Here is an 11635-nt window from a genome sequence, read left to right as displayed (position 1 = left end):
AAATAAAGATTGAGGCTGGCCCAGCTGGTGTGGCTCAGTGGTTGAGTGTCAACCCATGAACCGGCAGGTCAGGTTCGATTCCCAGTCAGTGCACATGCCCAGATTGTGGGTGAGATCCCCAGAAGGGGGCATGCAGGAAGCAGCCAATCAATGATTCTGCTCATCACTGATGTTTCTCTCCCTTCCTCTCTGAAATCAAGAAAATATATTTAAAAAAAAGAAAAAAAAAAGAATGTGGCTGAATCTTTCTCCCCTAAACCAAGTTGGATGAACTGTGTTTGCCCCAGGCCTTCCTCTCCACCTTGGTTCTTTGGGTCCTCCACTCTAACATGCACAGGAGTGATTAAAGGGGAAGGAGCAGAAGCTGGGTGCTGGAGCCAACTCTGTTAGAAGCTATTTAAATCGCTGGGGTTGAACAGGGGCTGGCATGGCAAAGTGGTTAGTGTGTCCGCCCACACACCAAAGGGTTGTGGGTTCTATTCTTGGTCCAGTGATCCCATAGCCCAGTAGGGGCCCATGCAGGAGGCAACCTATTGATGTGTCTCTTTCACATCGATGTCTCTCTTCTCTCTCTCTCTCTTCTTCTCTCTCACTCCCTCCATCCCTTCTACTCTCTCTAGAAATCAGTAGAAAAAATATCCCCGAGTGAGGATTAACAACAAACAAACAAATAAATAAATAAATTGCTGGGGTTGAACTGGTAAGGGCAGCAATGGGACATGTGTGGGCCAGCTAGACAGCAAGTATGAAACAATATCTGAGTTAAACATATATATATATAAAGCTAGAGACTATAATGGCCATAATGACCTTAATACCGGTCGCTATGACGCCCACTATGGCCAGTGAACCGCCCAATCAGAGGGTGGGACCTTTCTGCCAATCTCGTGGCCCCTCCCCGCTGCTGGCCTGCCCGATTGCACCCTCCCACCCTGATCAAGGGCCAGCTGCCAGCCAAATGTCCCCTCCCTTCCCCCCAGCCAGCCCTGCCCCCGATCAGCCCACCCCACCACGTTAGGGCAGCCCCTCTCCCCAGCCAGCCTGTGGGACTGCAACCCCCGACCCGATAGGGAGTGGGGTTTGGTGGCCAACCTTCTGCAGCCCCTCCCCTTGCCTGGCCTCACCCCAGATCGGCTCCCCGACCCCATCAGGGGCAGGGCCAGCTGGCCAACCACCCATGGCCCCTCCACCAGGCCGCTGGCTCCCAATTGGCACCCCCTACCCCATTCAAGGGTGGGGCCAGCCACCCCACCCCCCACAGCCCCTCCCCATGGCTGGGTCGGTCCCCAACCCCAATCGGGGATGGGGCCTGTCTGCCAATCGTCCATAGCCCCTTCCCCAGCCAGCCCAGCCCTGATTGGTCCTGATCAGGGCTGGCCAGCCGGCCGACCAACCTCCCGCCATCTCCTCCTCCTGACAGGCCCAGCCCTGATCTGTCCTGATTGGGGCCGAGCTGGCCGGACCCCACCCATGCACGAATTCATGCACTGGGCCTCTAGTATATATATATTCTACTATACACCAGCAGAATAATGGACTGGCCGCAGTTACCTCATGGAAACTCTCCTCGGTGATTCCACTGTCTTCAAGGTGAAGGATGCTGTGGAGGGTCTGCACATACAGCAGGTCCACCTCCTCCAGGTCCTCCAGAGCAAGGGGGACACAGCACAGCTGCTTCCATACCAGAGGGGCCAAGTGCAGGTCCAGAGGCTTCTTTGTGCGAATGGCAACCCCCATTAAAATTCCCAAGAACTTAAATTGCATTAAATGTTCATCAAGACAAGCAGAAGGGTTAAAAAGGAACCTGCAGAAGTAAAGAAAATATTTCAAACAGAGTTGTCCTCAATTTTATTAGAATAAGTTACCCAACAGCTATAACATTAGTCTAGACCTGTGCTGCCCGACATGTGGCCATTTAAATTAATTAAATAAAATTTAAAGTTCAGTTATTCAGCCACTCTAACCACATTTCAAGTGCTCAACAGTTACATGTAGCCTGTAGTTACTATTCTGAATAGCACAGTGACCACATTTTGAATTGTTTTATGAAGAAACATAAAAGGGCAAGTAAATGGTCTATAAACCCTTAAGCTATCTACTTCAGGAAGCTCTATTTCCTAAAATCATTTCATTTATCATGTACAAGTACATGACAAAAGATCCAAAATTCAAAATTTGGCAAATATAGGGGTAATATACAATTGCAAATACTATGACTTGATAGCATATCAAAGCTTTTTTTTCTCACGAAAAATGATTTTAAATGTTACATGCAATAAACACCAATTGTTCAAGAAAAATGATCTTACATATATTACATGCAATAAACATTAATGCTTCAAGAATAAAATGATTTTAAGTATAAAACTGTACTAACATTATGATATCACAAAAGTTGTAGGAAGTATTAAAAATCTGCAAATAATAGGATTGCTATTATATTCTAGAATATTTTCCCCCCTCTGGCTCTATTTTTGTTCATCAGTTTATGTTGTTCATTATATATATGTTCAGTCACAAATGAGTGAGATCATTCGATATTTATCTTTCTCCGACTGGCTTATTTCGCTTAGCATGATACTCTCCAGGTCCACCCATGCTGTTGCAAATGGTAAGAGTTCCTTCTTTTTTACTGCAGCGTAGTATTCCATTGTGTAGATGTACCAGTTTTCTAATCCACTCATCTGCTGATGGGCACTTAGGCTGTTTCCAAATCTTAGCTATTGTAAATTGTGCTGCTATGAACATAGGGCTGCATATATCCTTTCTGATTGGTATTTCTGATTTCCTGAGATATATTCCTAGAAGTGGGATCACTGGGTCAAACGGGAGTTCCCTTTTTAATTTTTTGAGGAAACTCCATACTGTTTTCCACAGTGGCTGCACCAGTTCAAAGCTTTTAAATAAACTTTGATGCAGAAAATTCCTTGAAGAGAGTTCATATTGGCCTTGACGAACACACAAGATGTCAGGTTTCATAATCAAGTCTGAGTTTCCTCTACCCTTCTATATTATGAGAGTTGGTCCCATATTAAATACCAAGTCATGATAAAAGTGCCTCAGTTTTCTTATCTGTGAAAAGAGAATATTAGTAGCTGCTACTCCGTAGGTTTATAATGAGGATTTGGTGGGATAATACACGTAAGGCACTTAGAGCAGTGCCTGGCACACAGTAAGCACTCTATAAATGTGAGCTGCTGTTGTTGTTAGTATTATTATTATTATTATTATTGACATTCCATAAACACTTGCTGATTGTCTTACCTGTCCCTATTGTAACCCACTTCTGCAGTAGCATTGGGAGAGGGTATAAGAAGGTCAACAATACCAGTTTCAAGTTCCTATAGAAGAAAGAAAAATTTTTGAGAAATGAAAATAAAATGTATCAAGAGAATGAACTGTATTAAGTATCATACTGAAAAGAGAATATTTGAGAACTTTATAATGCTATGTGACAACCAGCCAACTCTCTATGATTGGTTTAGCAGGAAAATCCTAATACCACACAAAGCTGAAAGGGTCAGAGCTGATCTGGAAGCAAAGCTGCCACTGTAGATCTTAAATAAGAAGTCATCCAAACACTTCACACTTGCTTTTCTACTTCACCTGGCAGTTCTAAAAGCACCAGAATAAGTCAGAGCATGTGAGTTATCCTGGATTTGTCTTTTACATTATAAATATAAATATAAGTATAAATATAAATGTGTTACTATTGTTTTCCCTGCCAGTTGTATAGCACAGCAGATGGTGAATCAATGGGAGATGGCTAAGCACTGACATTTATTCAATAAGGTATCTTCATAAAGCATTTCACAAACCCTTACTATAATTTACCTATACAACCATTAATAGCATGACTTTATGTAAGGTTCACAAATGCATCGTTGCTACATTTATAAAAACACTAGAGGCACAGTGCACGAAAATTCATGCACTGCGGCAATTTGTGCACTTGGGGGAGAGGGGGGTCCCTCAGCCTGGCCTGCGCCCTCTCGCAGTCTGGGACCACTCGGGATATGTCCACCTGCCGGCTTAGGCTCGCTCTCTAGGGGATCAGGCCTAAGCTGGCAGTCAGACATTCCTCTGGCAGCCCAGGAACCCTTGGGGGATGTCCGACTGATGGCAGTCAGACATCCTTAGCACTGCTGAGGAGGTGGTAGAGGCTCCCGCCACCGCTGCTGCGCTCGCAGCTGTCAGCCCGGCTTGTGGTTGAGCGGAGCTCCCCCCGTGGGAGCGCAGTGACCACCAGGGGGCAGATCCTGCATTGAGTGTCTGCCCCCTGGTGGTCAGTGCGCATCATAGTGACTGGTCGTTCCGCCATTAGGATCAATTTGCATATTTCCCTTTTATATAGGATGGCTGACAGGGTAAACACTGGAAACAATAGAAAGGCCAATACTTGAGTGGACAGCTCAGCAGGAGACACTGAATGAATATACCTGGCACATCTCTGTGATTGTGTCATCAAATACTCCTCCAGCATCATCAGCCCCTTCTCCAACAAGCTTAACCTTCCATGCTCTGGAGGGCAGACGAAGGTCTGATGCATTCAGTTTAACTACTTGTCTTGCTATTTGGACAAAGATGGGCTTACACTTTCGTCCTCTTTAAAAGAAAGGGAAAACAGAATAAAATACAACTCTCACCAACTCTGCATATCACCACAAAGGTCACTTGAAGATATCTTCCCATCCATGAATGAACAGGCCAATTTAACAACTGTCACACACTGCGCTAGGCCCGATAGCCACATTGGGTACTAATGTAAGCACTGCTATTATCCTAGTTTACAATGAGGAAGCTAAGACTCACAGAGATTAGTTAGTAATGTTCATCTAAAAAAATGCTAACTAGTTAGTGAAACATATACACATATGCTAACCTGGTTGATATCCTCTTTACTGTAATTTGAGGTCCATAGTTTTTGCCTTGAACCATGGTTTTTCCTATGGAGCGAACCATGGGGAGGGTGTAGACTCTTGGGGCTAACAAAGGCCGAAGCTGTCCCTGTACAATGCCCCATGTTCCAGCATTATAATGAGATGTACTGTTCTGTAACAGAAAGTAAGCTTATCAGAAATGGTATACTCTAAGGCTTAAAAGAAGTAACACTTGTCATTTTTAGAATATAGTTTTTTAATGAGTATCTATTAATTACTTAAAATTTTTTTTCTGATAAAATATGATTATGTTTTTAAAAAACTTGGAAAAGGACACACATATGTAGAAACAAATAAAATCATCTGTGATCCTACCATATGGAGATGGTACCATTAACATGCTGATCTATTTCTTCCATGTTATGTAGACATACATTTTTCACATTGTTGAGATCATGCTGCTTATATGATTTTCCACTGCTTTCCTCACCTAACTTTATATCATTAAACATTTCCACACTAATTATAAACAGTTGTTGACACTTTGTTTAGTGCACACAATATTCCATATCCTGGCTGATTATTTACTTCTAACAATGATTTGTCAAATCTCTCATCTGCCCCATGACTGGCTCCCCAAAAGATTTTTGATGAACAGTTTTATAAAATGACTAGAGGCCCGGTGCATGAAATTCATGCGGGGGGCGGAGGGGTGTTCCCCTCAGCCCAGCCTGCACCCTCTCCAATCCGTGACCCCTTGGGGTATGTCCGACTGCCAGACATCCCTCTCACAATCCTGGACTGCTGGCTCCTAACCGCTCACCTGCCTGCCTGCCTGGTCGCCCCTAACTGGCCCCCTCTGCCGACCTGGTTGCCCCTAATTGCCCCCCTCTGCCAGTCTGGTTGCCCCCAACTGCCCCACCCCCCGCCACCTGGCTGCCCCACGCAGCCTGCTGTTCGGTCATCCATTCAGTTGTTTCGGTCATGGCGGCCCCTGGCTTTTTATATATTAGGATATACATTTTAGTATGCCTATACATTAAACAAACAAATATAGCCAGCCTGCTTTTCTTCTATATTTCTAGACGATTCCATAAATATAGTTAAATCATCCTAATTTACTTTATCTCCCCTGCTCCCATTCCATAGGGCCCAGAATACACATTTGTAAGAGCAAAAAGTCTCCTAAATGTAGTGGATGCATTTATGTAACAGCCATAATTGGTATTAATAGCTTTGTGTGCTTAAATTTTAAAATCATATAAAAACTTTACAGAAAATATATGCTTAACCATTCATTCTTCCTTGAGGTTTAGATAAATCAAAACAGACAGAAAACCACTTTGTGTCTAGTATTATTACCAATATCTGGTCTGTCACTAAGCCAACAATAAAATGGAAACAGAATTGTTGCCTTTTCTACACATCTCTGGTGCTAAGAGTAAAAGGTATTAGCCATGAAAGAACTTTCCAAAGGCTGAGAGAAAGGCCCGGGTACAGCGAGCACATCATGGGTGCTGTTCCCAAGCCAGCACGTTACCTGGTTGTTGGGGCTGAGGTTCAGTAACCTCCAAGACGAGTACATGAGGTCCGAGAAGTGGTAAAGCAGCCGGAGCCTGGCCCTCGCGGTGTGAATGCTCACCTCCCTCAGTGCCCCATACTGGGGGGGCACTGCATCGGGCAGGCCCAGCTGCAGAGGGACTGACACACCTGCTCAGAAAGCAAATGAACACTTATAAAGGAAAATGCACTGCCTGCATTTCAGTATTTTGAAAAATTTCAAACACACAGAAAGTGTACAACAAACATTCATTCCTACCACTTAAATTCTACAATTAATATTTTGCTATATTTGCTATATCACATATTTATCAATTTCTCTATCCATCAATTAATCTTAATTTATGATGAACTTGTATTGGTTTATAAAACATCTTTTTTATTTATCATTATGGACACTTGTTTTATTTCTCCTTTAATTTAGTTTCCCATTGAACTATGGGACCTGAAACAGTTCATTCACAAATATGCATTTTATTTTTCTTTATATATTTTTTTAGATCTATAAGAATTTAATAATTAATTAAAAACAAAACCCAAATTCTTCCTTTCATACTCAATAAATGTTGTATTCATAATAACATAAGGTGTGGGCCAAGATCAGGCAAGAAGTTCTGGAAAATGAAAATGGGCAATTTAGTAGAGCCACTTCCCACACTTACTAGGAATCTGACAGAAAGTGACCATGACAGAAAGAAAGATATAGGTGCATGACTCAAAAGCTTTTTACTGCAAGAATAAGAGCTTTGTAGAAGCAAAGACTACCAGGACTGTATCTATGGTTACCCTCTAATAAAACTGCACAGAGAAGTAGAAACAAGATATTCAACTCATCTGAGTTTCCTGTAAATAAAGATTTGTACAGCTCAATTCCTAGAGGTATTTTACTACTATTAATAAAAGCTAACATTTGTTGAGTATTTTTATGTGTCTGGCACTATTCTAAGAGCCAGGAATTGGTTCATTTACCCTATAGCTCTTTATAATAGGTGCTATTATGACCCTCACTTTATAAACAAGAAAATAGAGTCTCAAGGTCACTCAGCTCATAAATGGAAGAGTCAGGGTTCAACCCAGGCAGTGTGGTTCCAGAGTCTGAACCTTAAACCACCACACGTGTAGCCTCTGTCCTGAAGTGGGAGGGAAATCCCTCTGGAAGAATCAGAAGCCCCAAAGTACCTAAAACTGTCAGTGGATGGGCAGTACTGCTCATTCTGGATCCTGTTAATCAGAAACTGCCTCCTGCTTGTTTGGAACCTACTTGGTAGTACTGCCTTGTTCTCTTAGGGTTTATCTAAGAGAAAAAATATCCATGGGGAGTCTTTCCTACGGACCTGTGGCTAAGTAGAGATGTTAGCAAAAAAGGAAGAGAATGCTGAGTTCTCAGGCACAAGGTCACTTCAGAGAAATTCTAGTGCCTTAGACAACAGAGGGTGGTAAAAAGAGAGGGCTTGAAGACCTGGGAAAGAAATAGTACAGATATAAAGAAATGCATAATAGTGATAAATGTCACACTTAAAGTAATAGTTACATTTGTGGGGAATGGAAGATGGGTCTAATTGGGAGAGTACACAGTTGGATATTAAGTACACAAATATGCATTTTATTACTTTAATATATTTTTGTAGATCTATAAGGATGTCATAATAAATTAAAAACAAAACAACAAAAAGGCAAAAACAGCCCCATCAGTCTTGCTACATGCTGGAGTAACATGGCAACAATAGGCCTTAGCTACAATTTATCATTTTTTAATATATAAAAACACACTTAGTTGCTGCTCTAAAACTATTTTTGCTTGCTTAAGTGATATGCTTTCTTCTTTTGGGGGTACAGAGAGGGACTGCTTCATAAGGAAGTTGCAGAAGAATTTCTTGCTGTGAAAGTACTTATAGTGCTAGTAGCACAAAAAGTGCTTTGGTTTGTGGGGGAAGGTTTGATGGTTTCAGAACAATGTCTGGATGCAGTTTGAAACTGGCAAGCAGAGAGTACAGCTGGGTACTGCTGAAAAAGAAGCTGCAGGAGCATGGATATTTCATCCCTCACCTGGTGCTCTTGGTGGGACAGGCGGCGCTGTCCATGCAGCACTGTGGCAGCGGCCAGCTGAGATCTGCCGAACATTTTTCCCTTGCAAAACTGTAACCAGGGTCGGTTCTCGAACGTGGTTGGTGTGGCCTAGGCCAAGCTGGGGTAAATTACAAATACACAGAGATTCAATTAGAAAGAGGAAGAGAGGACGCCAAGATGATGAAATCTGTCTTAGAGGTAGCAGGTCTAAATAGGTTAATATCTGTACCAAGCCACAGCATCAAAATAAAGAAATTAATTCTGATTTTCTCTATCAGAATGGTCCTCAGAGCTCAGACTGTCTCATAAAAACCAAGTTACAACAAAGCCATTCCCAATCTAGCAGAGTCTTAATGATTGGACACATCCTTGGATTCCACTTCTGGAGAGGAAATGAATTCTTAGAAAGTTTAAAAGGTAACAGTGATCTTTAGAGCTTTTACTTAAAACACACTTATTTCTTGATTTTTAACATAGTTACAGAAGCAGATTCTCTCCTCCATATCTCTGTTCTTAGGGTCTGACTGTTCTCAGGGTCTCCTCCAGATCTCCGTTCTCCAGTTCAGTTCCAGGTCGGACACATACCTGGGTTTCGGGCTTGATCCCCAGTAGGGGCCAGGCAGGAGGCAGCCAACTGATGGTTTTCTCTCATCAATGTTTCCCTCTTTCTTCCAGATCTCTGTTCTTAGGGTCTCTCTCAAGTCAATAAAAACATATTAAAAAAGAACCCAAAACACTCAGTGTGTCAGCAGCTAAGCACCACAACATCATTAGACAGGATCATGTCAAGGTCCTGTCAGGGACCTGCCAAAAGTGTCCTCAACGTCAATTTTCCTTCATTAAGACAATAAGCAACCACGATGATGAGCAGCTTCCTGATCTGATAAGGAAACAGGGCCAAAATGGGTAATATTGGACCTTGAACTTGATGGCACCTGAGTACCTACTCTAGTGGCAGCCAAACCCAGAGAGGATTTATAGAGGAAGGGAATGTGGCTCTGCAGTAGCAGGCATCTCAGACATCTCCCACCAAAGTCCCTCCCTCTTCCATATATAGGGTAGGCTAAACCTGTCAACCTCAAATCTTTCCTCAACGTCTTAGAGCACTGGTTTTCAACCTTCCCAATGCTACGATCCTTTAATACAGTTCCTCATGTTGTGGTGACCCCCAACCATAAAATTATTTTTGCTGCTACTTCATAACTGTAATTTTGCTACTGTTATGAATTGTAATGTAAATATCTGATATGCAGGATGTATTTTCATTGTTACAAATTGAACATAATTAAAGCATAGTGAGTAATCACAAAAACAATATGTAATTATGTGTTTTCCGATGGTCTTAGGTGACCCCTGTGGGTCACGACCCACAGGTTGAGAACCACTGTCTTAGAGGCTTAGTTCATTCCTCTGTATAATGGGGGTGACAAGACATCCTGCACAAACACAATTGTTCTTTGCACAACGTTATATCATAAAATATGAAAGTATTGTTGTTTCATTCTTTCCATCAGCTGATGTTCCTAGTACCTAACCTCACATATTACTGTAGTAGAAATGATGATGACAGTACCAAATACTTACAAAGTGCTGCTTACTATGTGCCAGGAACCTATCAATGTGTGTAAACACATACATATATTCAGTTAATCCCCTTAATCTTTTTGCTGTGAATTTTTTAAAACCATGGGATAGCCCTGGCTGGTGTGACTCAGTTGGTTGAGCATTGTCCCATGCACCAAGAGGTCATCTGTTGCGGCCAAAGGTAAACTGAGTGGGGGGGTGGGGGGGGTGAAAGGATTAAGGAAAAGACAGACAAGAGAATAATAGCTGGGTCTCGGTGGGACGCTGCCTCCCTGATGAGGAGACAAACGAAAGCGCCCACAAGTCGTGTCTTTATTTTATAGCAGATGTCGCGAGGCAAAGCAGGGGCGTGATCATGTTGTTTACAGCATTCTCGTGAGCTCCAACCCTACTCAACTACATGCACCTGAACTCTAGCACAAGGCACGTGGGGCTACGTGTTTGGACCATAGGTTCAAGCTTACAACCACAGCCGTTGGCTATAATTGTGCTGGGGGGGGCCTGCCTGCTGGAAGCCGGTCCATCCTTGCTGCTTGACAGTCGCTGCAAGGAAGAAACACCTGCACAGCATGTTTCAAGGGACCTGACGCATATGGCATACTGTTCTTAATATGTTTGCTCACCTTCTTGGCGCTACGTGTTTTAACCAAGGTCACCTCTCTGAGAAAGGTTGTTTCCCCAGGTAGGGATTTTTCCCTGAAGTTAGGGAGGGATAAAACCCCTTAACTAAGTGCCAGGCGGGTAGTTAATCACTTTAACTATGAACAATCACACTTAAGCTACATAGAAATTGATAGGATTAAAATCAACTGGTATAAATACAGATGTAATGAAAACAATAAAAAACCAGAACTTGGATGGAGATCCTAGACCAGCCGTGGGCAAACTACGGCCCGCGGGCCGGATCCGGCTCGTTCGGCTGTTCTATCCGGCCCGCGGAGCCGAAAGAGCGGAGGGTTCTCTTGCTCTCCCCTCCACTCCTTCACCAGCAGCAGTGTTAACATGTATTAGTTCACACAAACACTCCATCCGTGCTTTTGTTCCGGCCTTCCGGTCCAGTTTAAGAACCCATTGTGGCCCTCGAGTCAAAAAGTTTGCCCACCCCTGTCCTAGATAGAACTTGGCTGGAGATCCTGGCTAGAGATCCTGGCTAGGCTGCTGATCAACTGAACACTGTCTCCGTGTCATTCCTTCTTCGCCAACTCCGTCCACACCTTTGGGGACCCCTGGACCTGCCCTCCAGCTGGGACTTGCACGTGGCAATGAGAGGACCCAGTCCTTTCGTTAATCCGAGGCTTGAACCTGGCCAAAACACCATAACCGCGCCCCACAGTCACCAGTTCAATTCCAGGTCAGGACACATACCTGGGTTTCAGACTTGATCCACAGTAGGGAGCATGCAGGAGGCAGCCAATTGATGGTTCTCTCTCATCAGTATTTCCCTCCTCCCTCTCTTCCTCCTTCCTCTCTCTCTCTCAAATCAATAAACATATTTTAAAACACACACACACACACACACACACACCAAAACACCCCACCATGGC

At 43.3% G+C, this 11635-nt stretch overlaps 1 protein-coding gene across 16 annotated transcripts in view; it reads right to left on the bottom strand.

Moving 5' to 3' along the window:
* The window catches only part of HERC1 (HECT and RLD domain containing E3 ubiquitin protein ligase family member 1), a 172472-nt gene that overhangs the window by 6307 nt on the left and 154530 nt on the right, over window positions 1–11635 (bottom strand). For all 16 annotated transcript variants that reach the window (XM_015568536.1, XM_015568535.1, XM_015568534.1 and 13 more), the window contains 6 exons: window positions 8487–8625; window positions 6421–6590; window positions 4883–5052; window positions 4440–4605; window positions 3265–3341; window positions 1552–1804 (listed from right to left, as the gene is read on the bottom strand). In XM_015568536.1, the coding sequence (XP_015424022.1) occupies window positions 1552–1804; window positions 3265–3341; window positions 4440–4605; window positions 4883–5052; window positions 6421–6590; window positions 8487–8625 (975 nt within the window). The remainder of the gene's footprint in view (window positions 1–1551; window positions 1805–3264; window positions 3342–4439; window positions 4606–4882; window positions 5053–6420; window positions 6591–8486; window positions 8626–11635) is intronic.

This window comes from Myotis davidii, unplaced genomic scaffold, assembly GCF_000327345.1.
Source record: "Myotis davidii unplaced genomic scaffold, ASM32734v1 scaffold461, whole genome shotgun sequence".
NCBI classification, from domain to species: Eukaryota; Metazoa; Chordata; class Mammalia; order Chiroptera; family Vespertilionidae; genus Myotis; species Myotis davidii.
The sequence above is the reverse complement of the archived record's forward strand: the minus strand, read 5'-3'. Positions and strand labels throughout refer to the sequence as shown.